Below are 17,754 nucleotides of genomic sequence, written 5' to 3'. Positions count from 1 at the left end.
ATTGTCAATATTCATTCTGATTAAAATATACGTAGTTCAATTGTTGGTTATATCACAGTCATAAGCTGATTTCTGAGTTTGACATAGGATTTGTATAGTGGAACATGCAGTGACAATATTCATAAATCATTAGATCACATTGGCAATGTTCTAAAAGCTTTGGTTGAAATTATCATTGTGGATATGCAATAATTGAAATGTATTAGATGATGAATATATATTTGCATGAATATATATTCATATGCTAAGAAGAATGGCTGATTTAATTTAAATATTCATAACCAGAGAAAAAAGTATTCAAGGTAAAGAAGATATGATTATTACTTTGTATTTACTCAGTAAATAATTCATTGGAATGTAGTTTTTTAACTGAGGATCTAAAATAATTCTTAAGTTTTCTTCCATGATAATGGTGATAGGAAAAGAAATGTCTGATCACATCTGCCTTTCGTTTCTACTTAAAGGAAAACAGCTAAGCCAAAACAAAGTAGAGCATATGGTCAATTAAAATAAGTGTAGTGGATGAATTAAATCTATTTCATTACTCAGAAATTGAATTTTAATGCGCTCCACTTAGCATAAGTGAAAAGAAAAAAAAGAATTAGCATTACTCACAATTTTGATTCTGTTGTATATCAAAATTTAATGATCACCACTAGGTTATCTCACAATATGAGGATCAAACAGCATAAATTTATTTTAAACCACAGTGAATTTGTAACATACTTTGTAGACCAGTGTTCTCGTAAAAGTGTGTATGTACCAACAATTCAATTTTCATTTCTGAATTGTGTTTATAGTCAACCATCAACACATGACCTAATCAAGAATAGCTGACAACAAAACACATTTTAGAAGTACTTAGCTTAGGTTTATAAGGTACCTTTTATTTTTAGCCAAATAATAATAACACAAACTAAAAATTCTAAACACTTTAAAGTGGATAGCTGCAAAAATAGGACTTCAGGACTTCCCAGGATACAAACCTCAAGTCTCCTGGGATTTTTTTGTATAGCAGTCCAAGATTAGCATAACTGAGATAAGAAGAACACAAAGTCAATGGAATTTGAAAGTAAATCCTTAAGTGATTTCCCTGGATACACTGACTGAATCTCAGGTTACAATATATCATCTTAAACCACACACTGATATAGCTAACATCCTTGGTCCATCATGTTTTCCCTTCTCAAAACACACGCAGATCTGATGGCTTCCTCTCTAGTTGTGGCACAATTCAGATGCCAGGACAGAGAGAACAGACAAGTCAATTATGTTTTACAAATATGACAATAGGGCAGTCTGAGTCTTAAAGACATGGGGAGGGATATTTCAATTTCTGGAGCACTTGTGTTCAGGATAATGAATTTTAACAAAAAGTTAGGAAATTAATTTTTAGGGTTGTTAGAAACATATAGCTTAATTCTTTAATGCCTGTCTTATGCCAGTTATTTACCAAAGATATAAATTGTTCCATACCATATTTTATACCCTAATGATATGATTTCTAAATGTCTTTGGTGCATAACAGGAAAAATATTATTCCATTAATTTCACAATACAAAATAGGGCTGGGGATGTGGCTCATTGATAGAGTGCTGCTGAGTTCAATCCTTTGTAACCCCCCCCCCAAAAAAAAAGAATATTTTCTATTTAAAGAGCTATATGGAATATATTAATTTTTAAAATAAAGTGTTTTAAGTTGAAAGTATTTTAAATTATATTTACATTGATGTAAGAACCAAGCACAGCATACAAGGGCTCCAAGTGTTTATAAGAACTTTTGGAAAGGTCATTTCTGCCTCTGATTTTTTATTGCTATATTTCAAAATGCAGTGGATTGTAGAATTGTGGATTGTGAATGAGAGTCATCTCCTCTTTTCTTTCCTGTCCTGCATCACAATGGCAAGAATCAATGGAAATTCATTCCCTAAGTTTGCTAATTTTCATTGACAATGTCATGACAGATTGTCTATAACAAAAAATGTATACCATCTTCTCTTCTTACTAACAGGAATGCACTAAGGCTATTATAGAGACTCATTTATTCAAACAAGAGTTTGAAACAGTTGTTCTCAGTTTATAAACAGATTAAAAATTCAAGGTATAAATTTCTGAGTTTTTACTCTTAGAAACTCATTGACACATAAAGATTATTTTGAATTCATTTCAAAATTCTGATTCATACTGGCCTTTCATTCATTTATAAAGTCTGACACTCAACTAAGTATTCACACCTCGAAAGATTGTTTAAGTGTTGCAGATATACAGTGTTAAAGAGGTTAAAAAAATTAAATGTCATAGTTTCCTCCTGAAGCAGAAAATCTTATCAATTATCTAATAGCATTTGATACATTTTGCAGTTATGCTATAGCTGCATTTTCTGAAAATGTTTTTTATTTAATTATCAGATAATAACTCCAAACAAACAGTAGGCTTTATAATAATAGATATATTTTCTTATAAAACCATTACCTATATAGCCAAGATAAAATAACTATAAAACAACTACAAAAGAAAAAAAAGTCAATCCTTTCATTACATCTAGATTTTACTAAAGAAAAACGATACTGTATTTTCTGTATACACAATCATTGTAATTGTACAAGATACATTTCTTATATACTCATTTTTATCGTTTTCATCACTTTCTGTTATGATGAACAAGAGTCCTTTTGATGTAGGTTACAGAGAGCAGAAGCGTTCTTCAATCTGCTTCTAAATGATACTTAACTATCACAAATAGAAGAAAATGATACAGGAAGGAATGCATTTTGTTCTTGGCTTTGTAATTTTCTCTGTAGTTTTCTGGTCAAACATAACATGGAATTAAGAAATCAAGATTTATTTTCTGACAGAAGTCCTCCAAAGTCAACTTTTCAAGTTTTGTGTATTTGCTAGGGTATGCCATTGAGAAGAAATTTAGAGAAGTGAAAGTTTATTGATTTCAAGTGTGTTTATTTCAATTTAATATTTATATACCTTACATATTATTAATTGCTCCCATGGGCTTTTTACTTGTATTTACTTTATATTTATCTAAACATAATGAAAATATTTTAGTAGATCTAACGAATATTATAGTTCATAGACAAACAATTATAAAATGTTATTAAGACTAGTAGAATTAACCTATCACCTATCAATTATTTGCAGGTAAAATTTCCAGTAAACTGCATTAAATTTAACAGAAATCTTGTATCTGGAAACAATAACTTAAGACTATTTCTCAATCAAACGACAAGCTAAAATAATTATTTGAGTTAATGAAACAGAAAACCTAAAATGCTTAATATTTGTGTGTGTGTGTGTGTGTGTGTGTGAAAAACCTCTTGTCACATGATATCTTAATGGTTTATTTGTGTGATCTAAGAATATTTCTGAACAAGGTGTTGTACTATCAACTTATTATTATTAACTTTTCCTCCTAGGCAGTAATTTGGGATTTACTTCCATACAACTCTTTATTATAGAAAAAATTGTAATTAACTGCCTTATCTAAATCTGTGCCAACAGCAGTGAGAACTCCTTGGAATCCAAACACAGAGTCTCATGGTGAGCTGTCTGTGTTTCAAGTTGTACTTGAAACCTGGACAAGTCAACAAATGTAAATGTTCTTACATTTCCCCCGTCGTTTAATCAGACAAATATTAAGACTACATGATATCAATACTGTAATGGAGTAAAAAAGCTATCAAAATATCAACATGGAGGGTGTTCTTATTGCAAATAATTCTTTCACATTAACCAATGGGGATAGTCTACTGCCAATGAGTTTTTAGTACACTGACAACCTTAGCTTTAAAAACAGTCCCTGGAAGAGCTGGTTTCTTTTTTTCTGTGTATTGTCAACTGATAAATCAATCATTTAGACAAGGAAAAGGTGTTCCCCAAATGGGAAAATGTCTAAAAGTATAATAGTAATAGTTTTATAAACAGCATTTTTACAACATATGTTTGTTTTATAAAACATTTTAGAAATAAAGCAACTTGTTTACTTCTAATTCAGAAAGACCTTTTTTAAGGATTAAAGTATAAAATGAAAACATATTGTGCAACTATGATACATAAATAACCATTAAGGTAAATAGTAGTTGAAACTTAGCATATGCATATTGCCTTTGTCTCAAAATCAGGAGATCTTGGTAATTTTTTTTATCAGATTTTCATATCTTGATTATCAGCTTTCAAATACTAAAGAGAAGCTTCCTATTCACACAGGGTTTGACTGAGAGCTGTGTAAACAGAATATACAGATTGGACTACAAAACAACTCTAATGAAGTATTAATTTTAGAAATAAAAATATTTCTCAAGATCCTTCGTATATAAGGATTAAAAATTTTAGTTTAAGAAACAAAAAGTGTAGTCATGAAAGAAAATTAATTTGCAATTTAAAAACATACTACGGATATATTTACAACAGCACACATTTTATTTCAAAGAAGTTCATTGCATACTAAATAAATTGGTAAAGTATCTGGAGAACTAAAATCAGAATGTACCTGTGAGTTCATCACATTTGGGAGAATAATTATATGTGGATATCTAAAGTGTCATATATTATTTGCTTTGTTTATGATAATACACAATTGACTGATATCTATATAAACCCATACATATATACGGAAAATCTTCAAGACATAAATTTGGATCTTTATAGTGGGAACACAAGTTCAAACAATGTGTCACATGTTTATCAATTATTTCAAAACTCTGACACTTTTCTCATGTTTTAGTATTAGGATGTTAATGGAAAGCATCAATCTTAGTGCTGGGGATAGAAAACTTTCAGTTTAGCAGTGAAAGAGAAGGTAGAGTTCAGAACTTCAGTGTGGTTTTTCTTCTACTGTAATTATATTACGAATAGGAACTACATAACATTCTATTTTGGAATGGTCCTTATTTGTTAGTCACATGTTTTTTCAAATGCACACACAGAGACACATGTGGATGTTTATGTACTAATATAGAATTGATATTTACCTTAGAAATGTGCTTATTAAGAATCTACCTAAATATTCCTCAATATTCTTATTGAGAATATTTCTGGGTTGTTTTCTTCAAAAGTGCTTTTTTGTTTGTATTTATTATACATTCACTTAAATTACTTTAAAATTTTTCTGGATACATGCAGTAAAATAGTCTGAGTTATAATCATCTCCACCATATGAAATGAAGAAAATAATTTAATCTCCTATTTCTTTTTTATGAACACAATATTAGTATTATCTTTTACTTCAAAAAGTCCTCCTTGTCTTCCAGGGACTGTTTTATCACCTGAATTGCACCCGTTTCATCTTTTTTTATTATTTTCATATCTATGCTGTATAACACAATTTTTATAAGCATTCATTTTTGGTGGTCATTGTCCCACCAAAATCCCATATTGAAGGGCACAGAACTTGTCAATACTTATAAACTTACTTTACAAAACCCAGAATGTAAATAAACCTTAGCTGTATACTCTTTGGTAAATACAGAAATGCAAATAATAAAATATAATATGAAGAATGAGTTATTATTATGTAATAAGCAATTAATTATATCAATATTTTCCTTGGCTCACTTTAATGGTTTTTAAACTTTCAGCTTTAAAATTACATTAGAATTCCAAAAGTTGCACTAGTTGCACTAGGTTAGTAAACCTACCACAAACCTGGCCAAATGTAGAATAAAATATTCTTCATTTCCAAAGGATCATCTTTAGAAAGGGGAATATAAAGGGATACTAATAACTTTATATGTTCTTAAATTTTTTGTCTTATTTTACATAGATTTTTAAAATACTAAAACATTTAGTATTATTTCAATCTTCAATTTTAAAGGTAAGAAAAAATTTCCCTAAAAATATATAGATGTTTAAGAAAAACAGTTGCTTCTTAAAATAGACGGAAACTCTTGCTGTAAGCATAGATTAACCAGTTCAGTGGGCTGAAATGCATATAATTGTACTTGAATTTTTTTAAAAAAATAAGGATAAACAGAGCTCTATAATTTAGATCAGAAATGTTGAGAACACCATAATAAAATCTCTGACTTCATCTTTTTCAGTAAATGAGTATTAACTTATCTATGCTAAAAACAAATAGCAAAAGTAAACCTTACTTTATCTTAAGAAAAATACTACTACTTTTATTTTTTCCCCTTTAAATACATTTTCAATACTTGGCAATTACTAGATTTGATGGAGTTTGCCACACTTCACAAAAAGAAAACCACACATTTTAATTTCTAATTTTCTTTTCTGATGATGTCAGTTCTTTTCCTTCTGCTAAAATTCAAAATCCACTTTAAATAGCTTTGGTATATTCAAGAAAAAAACACAATTATTATAGAAAACTAGAGGGACAGTAGGGAAAAAATGAACAAGATTAGACAGTGATAAATAAACAAATGGTTGTTGTTTTTTTTCTTACCACCAATTCATATTCAGAATAATTATTCAGAATAATTTAAAAAAATAGAATTTTATGTCAACCTCAGTCTCTAGAGATATAATAATCCATAAAATTTTGACCACAGTGTGAGACTAGCTCAGTTATATAAAGGGACAATTCTTTTCAATACACACACACACACACACACACACACACATATGCCTTGCTGCAAATGAACTTTTTCTCAGAGTGATGTTGTGCTTATTCAGAGGATTAGTTAAAGAAGCCACATGGAGAACATTGTAAATTAGCTTCCAGTCTAACTTCCACTCAGGGTGAAGACTGCTGTCTTTTGCAATAAAAGAATGTATCCTAAAATCTACATACTTATATCAAATGTTAAATTGGGTTTGAAAATCAGGAAATAAATGTATACTAACTACTAAGGGTATGATCCCTACTTCCCATTATTCTGAAGTATCTAAGGAATGTTAAAATTTAATGCGGATTGAAAATCAACTTGATCACAGGCAAAAAGTAAAAATTTACGAAAGACCTTATATTACTAGGAAGAAGGGGAGTTTTACTATCTACTGGACCAATAGGGTTTACTTGTCTATCTTTCTTAGCTATTATTTTAAAAAGATAAATTAACTTCCTCATGATGAATATGTGGAAATTGTATGTTGAAAGAATTTTGATGCTGACTAAATGGACTTTTCAACCTCAGATTGACCCATGTTTTCCCTTTTGTTCCAGTGCTTTGGGGGCTCACACTTTGTCTTAGAAGACAACTCAGTTTGGAGATATTTAAATGTTTTTTTGTCTTATTTTATTTATTCATTTACTTTTTAATGTTAAACATGAGTCTTTTAAAGATTCATTTTACATCAATATATTATAATCAGTTTTTCTGTAGTATGTTATCTTATACAGAATTAGCTCTCCCATAATATTTAAAACATAATAATAGATTACTACTGTTTATAAATTCATATTACACTCTTCCTTAGAATTAGGTTTTAAAAGTAAAGTTTACATTTCTCTTCATTTGGGGAAGTTCCAAAAATCTATATGTAAATTTTTAAAAAATCAAAAGATAGGGAAAATATTTATTAATACTCATTTTCCAGAGCAAGAGAGAAGAAGTTTGTTGTTGATAAACCTTCACTTTTGCTTAAGGAAAATGTGTCAATAACTCGAATGACTGGATAATTCTTTGGGAACAAAACATAAAAAAACATTAAACTTATTTTCCCCTTGCATTACAGTGAAGAAAGAAAGATACTTGAAAGCATTTTCTGATTTGTAAGCCTGATGTCATCAATATGCTATTTTTGCTCTTTGCCAGGTTAACAGAATTTATAGCAGCAATTAATGCAAAACATATGTGCTGAAATACACTCGAAAAATATAATTGCCCCAACTCAATTTGCTACCTTTCAAAATGTTCTTATAGCTACCCTTTCTCAACACTTCCCCCTCTATAGACTACAAGTATTTTTATGAAAGAGAAGATAAATTATTAAAATTGATTTTCTCATCCTAAGTAATTTAAAAATTATCCTCAAAATTGGCATGAATTTCTAAAGGAACCACTGCCTTCATTTTGGATCACTTTGGATTTTCCCCTCTTACTGACCTTTGTGACAAGTCCAGTAGTTAATTCACACTTCATCTTTAATACACCTTTGTTCATCTAAATAAACACTGGTTATATTGACATATTCCTCACAATATCTGGCTGTGGAATTCCTGACAAAATTTTTCTAGGGTGAGAAAAAGGGTGTTTGGGTGTTAGGAAAGGAAGACAGAGATAAGATTGTGTGAGAAAAAGGCCTCAGAGACATTTTCTCCTGCTCTTCAGTCCACATCAAATTTCCTCTCAGTCGTTTTCTTAGTAAGTCTCCCCCCGAAACACACACATAATCATAACTTAATGTGTGTAAACAATTTACAGTTTTGAAACACTCTCACCTATTTACTTTCCTTCATTTTCTCACTACAAAATACTGACTATTTCTGTTATTTACTGTTATTTCTGTTTGACTTGTCTGTCACAAGACAACTAGGTATAGTCATTGGGATTATGGTTGGCAAGCCAGAGCTTTTCCTGAATACAAGGCTGTCTCTCTAATTCCCAAGGATTTGTGGACAGAAGAAAACATATGAAGTTAACATCAAAATACAATAGGGAGTCTGGTTCAGGTACTACTTCATTGTGCTCAGTTCCTCAGTTATAACAATTGAGGTGTCATAACTATTTTAGGTCTGCTTTAATGATTGAAGAATGTCCATTAAGGAATAATGATAATATAAAGGAAATATCTTTTAAACCAGTGGACACTTCAGTTATTTTGTGAAATTTTAGACACAGGAATCAGGGCATATTTAGTCTTAGAATCTACTGAATTCAACAATTCTGTCTTGTGAACAATGAAGTTCTGACACAACCATAAAAATATCCACATCATTCTACTGCTAATGCAACTTCATGGCCCCGTTTCCTGAAAGCCCCATTCCACTTTGACTCTCAAAATTAGAAGAGGGAAATCCATATTTTAATAAAACTGGCAGTCAAACATGAGGCTTTAAAATAAAACAATTTTCGAATGTGTATTGAGGGAGTTATAGAACACACCTTAGCAGTCACGAAGGACCTAATGGGTGGGTGGCATCGGTAGGTGGTTCTAAAGAAAACTGAAGGAAAAAAAAATTAAAAAAAAGATTCCTTGTTTTATTATAGGGGAGGAAAGAGAAGGGGTGTTCAAAAGATAAAAAAAAAAAAGTAGCAAAGAAGGGTCAGACAACAGCAGACAGGACAAAGGGCCATCTCATCGGGCTCCTGTGCGTCCCAGTTGAGCAAGGAGAAGACATGCTTTTCCAACTTGTAGGGAACTCTTACAAAACCTATCTCCTCCTCCTCCATTTGTCACCTAGAGTACTCCTAAACGCGGATGGGAAGGGCTGAACTGAAAAGTTTGATAGCAATAGGGGAGGCCGCAGGGCTATCACAGATCTCGGGTCAGGGACTATCACAGATCTCGGGTCAATCTATTGCTCAGGTCAGGGCCTGCCTGTCCTGATTGAGTATCCTGCGCATCTGGGCGGGACCCCCAGGTAGAAGAATCCAGGTGGCGAACGCGGCGCCACGCTCTCGCAGCGCCAGCAGATCCGCGGCGGCAGGCAGAGGGCGCACGTTTGCTTTTTTTGCCCGCCCCAGCCTCCTCCACACGCTCATGTCGGCGAAACTTTGCGCCTGGGCGCTCGGCCGGCTCCTACAGGCGCCGGGGCAGAGAGCGCCGGGCACCTTCCACGGGTAGCGAAAACACGGAGTGGTGGGGCATCCGGCTACGCACCAACCTGGACCCGCCCGAGCGAGCGTAAAAGGCTCGCTGCGCTCCAGGAATCGGCTTTTGGCAGCCTGGCCCGGAGATACTAGCGCACAAAGAACTCACTGTCCCCTGAGGGCGGGGACTGGGTTCCGCGGACCCGGGGATGGGATTTTACAATTTGATGTTTAATCTGAAGCGGTGTGAGAAAATAGTGAGTTCTTGAAGAGCGAGGATACTCTTCTCCATGCACCACTGAGCCTAATGGTGAAGGATAGTTTGTGGTTAAGACACCCTGAGGGTGGGTGTGGTGGCAGCAAGGAGCGCTGATCATCTCTGTGTGGCCACGTTACAGTCACTACCCGAAAAGCTCTTGGTGATAAATTTCTCAGGGCACACTTTTGGAATTTAATCAATAGTGCGTTAGCAAATGTGGGCGGTATGACGCTAGGAATAAGACACTGTGGCCACCCAGTTCATGGCGAAGATTATTCACAACAGTTTGTTTGTACAGTGCTGCCACTTGTTTCCCTCCTCCTTCCTCACCTATTATTCACATTTCATCATGTTGGTTTGGATTATGTGGATTTTCACCCTTTGCTTTGACTAGAACAGCAGGACATGGTTTGAAAATGAAGGGGGAGGGTGTCCACACTCAAGGCTTCCAGTTTAATAACATCACTCCAAATTTGAAGCTTTATTTGCTGAACTGGTTTTTATTCCATCCACCCTCCACATGCATTCGCCCAGGCATTCAAAAGGGGAAGCACCTTTTGACTTCAACTCCTAAAACTTTCCTGCACAAAATATTTACTTCTGGGTAAAATATCAGAAGCATGTAAACTTGGAAGTAGAAATAAACAAATGCAAACCTCCCCCGCTTTTTTTTTTTAAGTGTGCAAGATTTTTAAGGGTTTTAATAAAAGTTGATTAGCCAGATGTTTTAAATGATGAATGTCTGTCTTTAAAGCAAAAGATTTATACATTAACATTGGCTTTAGAATTATTGCACTGCTCTACCTCTTTATCTTTCTAGTCAACATTTCTTTTCATTTGCACAGACTTTTTTTTTTCTTTGTAATCGACCACGCTTTTTTATTTCAAAGAAAGCTGGTAGGAGCAAAACTAAAACTTGCTGACCCTCAGACTTTTCCTGGAGAAAACCTCCTGCCAAGTTCCAGGAACTACCTGATACCAGGCAGCTGGTAAAAGACCTACAGAGTGAAATCAAGAGGAGCACATGTATCCACACCCCCAATACAAGAAGGAATGTCTTCCTAGATTGATGGATTTATGACTTGGAAGGTTTTGAATTTTATTAATATCATAACATTGTTTTTATTTATAAAGTCACTAAAGAAGAATTAGTGAAGGTTTTCCAACTTTTTGAGAAGTAAATTTCTAATTCTGCTTTTCAGTATACTTGGAAGAATAATGTATTGAACGTTTCACACCACCAGTCAAACCTTTATTTGAAAAATCTGTGGAAAGCTACTTGCACACTTGATAAAAGCCCTTTATTGATCCTCCCTAATGATAAAATCCAGATCTTTGAAAACAGAACCAAAGAGGGGACCCCTGAATTTGTTCTTTTAAATCTTTTTTTTCAAACAAGAATGAAAAGAACAGGTTTATAAAATATTTTACAGGAAAACTTTGTACATTAAAAAATAAACATAGATGAGGAACTTGACAGAAATGTACTTGTAAAACTTAGTGTTCTTCCAAAATACATATTTCCCCTTACATTTAGTATTTATGCCAAACAAAAGCATTGGAAAATGACTCAAATCAAAGGTAGCCCACATCAGAGATTTCTTAGTAAGTAAATGTCTGTAAAAACTTATGGAGTTTTGATGATTTGTGGAAAGTTTTATTAATATTTTCTTGAAGATTTTATGACTTGGAAAATGTAACTCTCAGGAACACTTCTTGCTGTTTCCATTTGCACTGAAGTTAGTAAATCAAATATACTGTGGAAATATGTTTCGCCTTTAAAAATCCTTTGCATATGTAACTGATTATTTTATATTTAAAAATTGTATATATTTTATTTCAGAAGAATGTCAAAGTTTCTGTAATGCTTTAACCATCTAGGGATATTTTTAAAGAATTTTTTTGGGAAAAAAAGCACTAAAATTGATTGGACCATTAAGGAAGGCACAGAAATTTGAAATTCAAATACGAGTAATATAGAAACAAGATAAAGAATCTTCCTAAATCCATTTTTAAAAAAAGAATTTATGAAGAGTCCAGGTAAAACTACTAAATCATATATATGACAAGGAGCAACCATAATTGAATTCAATTAATAAAAAACTTTATGTGAAACTTTCTAGGCCTAGTAAACAGCATTAAAACATACCTTTAGTTATGAGTATATATAATATTTTGTTTTAAAGTTATATATATAATAGTATTAATATGTTTTTCATTGGTTGCTCCCAATTTATAGTATTTCATGGAAAAGACAACTTTATATAAAATACAACCATGACCTAACATGTGGCAATGGATTTTATTATATGTAGTTTCCCTTTTATAGTTCCAGTCACTTCTGAGTTATAAATATATCCAACTGACTCTTTACTTTAAAAAGGGGCAGAACAATTTTATCAACAATAGTACCAATAGAAAAAACAAAAACAAAAATAAAATAAAACTGAGAATGTTGATAGTTATAGTAAAACTGTTTTGTATTTATAAATCTGTTTTTTATTGACAGAACATCTGATATTTAAAAGGAATTTTAATTGCTCATTTATGACAAACATTGAAATGATGTGGAGTGTAAAACCTAAGAATGAGGAAAATGGGGATTCAAAGTGAACATTTTCTGCACTTGATTTAGTATTATCAATATTATTTTTTAGGAAGACATAGATTCAGAATAAATTAATTTCATGATAGATTTTGAGAGGTTACAAGAAGTTTCTTCTCAGCACAATCAAAATATTATCCTAGCAATTCAGATTGTCAGTAAAAGCTTAAACAAATTTGCTGATAATCCTGTTAATGACCTAGGTCAAGTGTTAACTGTTGTGGGTTATAAAATAGTGAAATTAAGGTTTCTTCTACCTTCAGGCAAATAGCGCAGTTATAACTGTTGTGTATGGGGGGTGTGTAGTGGCAAGCTATTAGAAGAACTATTAAATTACAAAAATGTATAATGCATTCAATTATTTAGTCTAGCATGAAGAAATGCTATTAAAAGCAATTTTAAGTCCTCTTCACAAAAAGCACTATAAAGATGATATGATAGCTTACTTCTGCATTAATGGTTGAATCACAGTATACCCTTATTTGGGGATAAGTGTTTATATATATGAAAAAATGATGACAATTCATAGTGAGTTTAAAAAAGGGGGAAATCCATTGTTCAAATATTTGTTGTCTTTATCGCTTAACTTCTCCTCAGAAGAATGCCTATATAATTCATCTGCAAGTTTTACTTTTAAGCTTTACACACAGAGTCTCCTTTAATACTTAGATTTATGTTCAAGGAAATGCATTTCCTAGCAACAACGTCTTGGCCACTCAAATAAAAATTTTTTAAAAAAGAAATGAAAAAGTCTTTCAATATAAGTAGTATATAAGTATGTAGATTTAATTTAATTCATTTTCATTTTGAAAACTTTGACTTTCTATGCAAGGAGCTCTATGAGTGAATGTTAATACAATTTTATGAACACTTATGGGTAGAAAAATGATTTAGTGTAGTCTACACAGATGAATAAACAGTGCATTCCAGCTTCAGATTGCTTCAAAAGTATTAATGTGTTTTAAAAGAGTGCTTTATCCAATTCTAAAAGAGGTTGCACTAGTAAAAGTTGAAAACTTTATTTTATGTTAAGTTTTAACCCCTTTCCAAAGTTGTTTATTTATTTATTTTTACCATTATAACTATCCATCTAGTCTGGAAAGAGGGAGCAAACCTGTGAAATTTCTTCATTCAAAATTGGGTAGCACTCAAAGTTTGCCATAAACAGTAGTTCATTTTCCATTGCAAGACTTTTCTTATGTTGTGAATCAGACTTGATTAGATTTTAGTAGTTTTGATTAGTTTTTTAAATGAAGTTCTAGTTAAGTGTATAGGCCAATTTTTGTTTTAACTGATTATTGAAATTATGAATATCTATTATCACTTAGATGATCAATGATAGAAAGTATCATCTAGGATCATTTTCCTGAAAGAATATTAAAAGTCATTTGTAATTATTGAATAGAAAAATTCAAAAACTTTTTCTAACTTTTTTTTATCATGGACTCACAGCAGTTTAATATTGATAATTAATTATCAAATTTCAAATTTTAAAACAACCTCACAAGGACAACTTTGTTTGGGTTTGGTCTTTTATTTCTATCACACCTAACTTCATAATATATTCCAGAATTTATTCTAGTAAATATGCCGTAGTAAATTTCTAGCACATTTTCCATCGTGTCAAAATATAATTTTAAGCATAATATTTGAAAGGCAAACTAATATTTTACATTTACATTTTGGTTTTTAAAAATGTACCAGAAAGCTACATTAGTATGATACATTTTATCATTTACCCCATAAATGAATTTTCAGAAGCACTGCTGTCTATTCAATTTACTTTGTTAGAGGATTTGCACTGAAATCTTGGCACAAACTTGGAATCGTAGCTTTTCATACTATTCAACTGAACTACTAAGAGCCAAACTATTGGATTAATATTTAAAACGCCACTCAAATATTATCTAAGTTAAATCATTCATTTTAAGTTTTGTTTTAAAGCTTCCTTCCTTTCATCAGCTCAGATGGGAAAGGAACCATTCCCCATAGTATACAAACTAGAAAGAACAATCCCATTAACAATAGACAGATAAACTTTTATCTGTGCAAAGTAAATGTAATTACGTCTGTTTCTGAGTTTATTTACCTTCCTATGTTCATATTGTTAATGTGTACCTTTCTGTATAATTATATGCATTATATACCCAAACATACACAAGGTGTGGCTTGAAAGCAATTAGCACATGATTATTCTGTTTCATTAAATTAATATTCATCAATTTTACATAGGTGTGAATAAGAGTAAAGGGTCATTTTATCTTTTGCAATTTATGGAAAGGTTACATTTTTCCACAAAAATGATTCTCAGCTATATTTCTGTACATTATCAATTAATATTCATTACTTAATGAGTTTATATACATTTTATTTGAAAAATACAATGTATCATAGTAATGTGTAAAAATAATACAATTTTTTAGTTATTATCCATATGTGAGTATCTTCAAAGAAATAAAACATCTCTAAAAACACCAAGTTTAACTTATTGGATATGTTATTCATTATATAAGTGACTATTCTTGGCTTTCATTTATGAAGAATGATTAACAGTTACTTTCAAATAAACATTTTAATTTGGCTTGTTAAAAAAATAGTCATTTAAGGGCAACGTTATTTTCTTTGTCCTCACATTTTAGAATTTTCAATTTCTGAATTAAAGCCATATAAAAATTAACAAAATCTGCCAAATTGATAAAAGCAGTCTAAGAAAGAAATCAAACTGCTCTGTTAGCAGTGAAAGTAGGTCACCAAACAGGAAAGGCAGTTTTTATATTTAATGAAAAAGTTTACAAATATTTTGTTTTCACTTGTGCTTTTTAAATAATGTATCTAATATGCAACAGTATTGGCTCAGCAATTTGGACTTTTGGAAAATGATATATGTCTAATGTGGTGTCCGTACATCAGTTGCTCAGCATTGCTACTTGAAAAATAAATTGTTAAATGCTATTGTTATACATTCAAAATCATTAAGAGGAAATCAAAGTTGTAAGTATTGCTGTAAAGTAATCAATTATTCAGGGAAGTCTGTCTTAAGAGTTAGTAATTGTATTCACAAATCATTAGGAATAGATTGCAAAAAGCATACAGGAAAAAGGCAACATATCTATTAAGCACATAATCCTATAAGAAAAAATGTTGTTCTTAATGTTAGGTTTGCACTTTATTCCATAGAACAAGAATGAATGCCCATTACAAGGAAAATAAATAATCCAACATAAAGGAAATACCATTTGCTGCATATGAACATTCTTTCTTCATTTGTTATTCAGTTATTTACTACATCTACCCAGAAGCTATCCATTAATCATTAAATGCATTCTCCTATTTGTATACAAGACCGTAAACAAAAAGAATCCAACCTAAGCTTATTGTAAATTCTTGCAAATATTACTTATGTTAATATGGTATATGCTGCTCATTAGAACCTGTACCATAGAGCAAACCATTGCCTGGCGGGATACACATCACTTTAATAGAGCAGTTGTAATACACACACACACACACACACACACAGCTTCAACAAACTGATTTCCCTTTAATCCATTCATAAATGCCAGCTCTAAAGTAGGGACAACCTGTCATGCTTTTAAACATACTACACAAGGTGTTTAAAAAGAACTGAGATTTCTGTTAAACTTCTCAGAGTACCACATGGTCATAATTAGAAAATAAAATACTGCCTTGGCTCTTTGGCAATTAACGTACTGGGTTGTAAAACTGGAGGATTTTCTTTTCTTTCTTTCTGCTTCAAATTGGCCAACAAGGTAATTGCTTGAATTGGTATCAGATTAAAAACACATTCTGAAGGTTTAGCCAATCCCAAATTATCTCCCAAAGTGTTTTAAAAGACATCCGAAAATAAAAGCACATCTTCCGCTGACTCTCAGAGCCAACTGCCTTATTCCGAGGCACCTTAGTGACGTGCAAAGGCTTCGGTGGGAACGTGCTCTGAGGAGCCTGCCCGCGGGCCGGGCTGCGCGCTCGCCTACCTGGCTTACCTTCATTGGAAGGCTGTTGAGTCAGTTCCCCCAGGCAGCTGAGAACAGAGCAGCTGAGAAGGAGGAGGATGGAGAGGTGACAATCCATGTTGCTGGTGCAGAGGGCAGGGAGAGGAGCATATCTCCATGAAGCATGCCACTGATGTGAGGGGGAGCGCTCTGATTGCTGGAGAAGTTACCATGCTCCGCTCGCAGGCTGATGTCAAGTTTGACACTGGAGATAAGGAGGAGTCTGGCTGCCTTTCCGCGAACCTCGCTCAGGGACTTCGCTGGGTCCTAGTGCCGTCGGAAGCGGGCGCTGAAGAAGAGCAGGAGAGCTGGGTTCCCAGACAGCTCTGAGGCTCAGATCTGCTGAGGAAGAGATGGGAGGGTGGAGGTGGGAATGGGGGCGTCGCCAATGGGGTTTTCTCCAGAAGTTGTGATGGAGCAATGGTGGAAAGTCGTGGTGAGGGAAGTAAAGCAGCTCCTATTTATTTTCAAAGGAAAGCAGCTATTTTATTGTTTGCTGTACATGCTCTCTAGCTTAATTTCCTGAAGAAATCAGAAACCCTGACAAGGGCGTCATATGGCAGTACAAGTGGCTAAGAAACTGAAGTGCCAGAGAAATGTCTCTTTAAAGAAAAAAAAAAAGTGTGGGGGAGAACTTCATTTTAAAGCAATAGGGATGATTGTATAATTAAAAAGACATTTTGGGTATTCCTTTACTATGTTCAATGTGATCATAACTCTCTTTGTGGCTCAGAAAGACGCTAAGATACAGTCTAGATCAGAGTCTTTCCAGTTCTACCCCAAATGGTATCAGGACTTTTAAACAGATTTGGCACAATGGTTTCAAGGAACATAGGGTGCATTAAATATTCCAAACTGAAAAGTAACCTTCCCCATCATCCTAAGGAGGTGAACAGCCCTAGCCCTAGGAGTGGCTGCTGGTCAGCATTCAGCCCTTTTTTTGTGCTGTACTCGTGATATCAGTGAAACCTAGAGCTCTTAAAAATGTCTCCCTGCCTCACTATCCTGGCAATAGGATCTCTGAGTTGTGAGATAAAGGATAAATCATGAACAGCTTTTTAGTAACTAATATCTGTTAATATTTAAGTACTGGCCTTCTTAACATTCCAAATACGATGGCTGAATAATACAGTCACTGTACTTTCTCATTTATTTTACACTATTGTTATAAGCAGTCATTTTTTAATTCTCCTCATTGAACAATGTAATTGC

At 32.8% G+C, this 17,754-nt stretch overlaps 1 protein-coding gene across 2 annotated transcripts in view; it reads right to left on the bottom strand.

Annotated features, from left to right (window-relative positions):
* Window positions 1-16,855, bottom strand: part of Epha3 (EPH receptor A3) — a 359,499-nt gene extending 342,644 nt beyond the window's left edge. Inside the window, exon 1 of one of the 2 annotated variants that reach the window (XM_058574534.1) lies at window positions 16,534-16,855. In XM_058574534.1, coding sequence (XP_058430517.1) covers window positions 16,534-16,621 — 88 coding nt within the window. In that variant the 5' untranslated portion in view covers window positions 16,622-16,855. The remainder of the gene's footprint in view (window positions 1-16,533) is intronic. The other variant, XM_046430575.2, reaches the window with a different exon arrangement.
* Window positions 16,856-17,754: the final 899 nt, after the last annotated feature.

The sequence above is a fragment of the Marmota monax genome, unplaced genomic scaffold, assembly GCF_021218885.2.
Source record: "Marmota monax isolate L192 unplaced genomic scaffold, Marmota_monax_Labrador192_F-V1.1 WCK01_AAM20220418_F8-fsc00016, whole genome shotgun sequence".
NCBI lineage: Eukaryota > Metazoa > Chordata > Mammalia > Rodentia > Sciuridae > Marmota > Marmota monax.
Note: the sequence above shows the minus strand (reverse complement) of the source record. Positions and strands in the feature narration are given on the sequence as shown.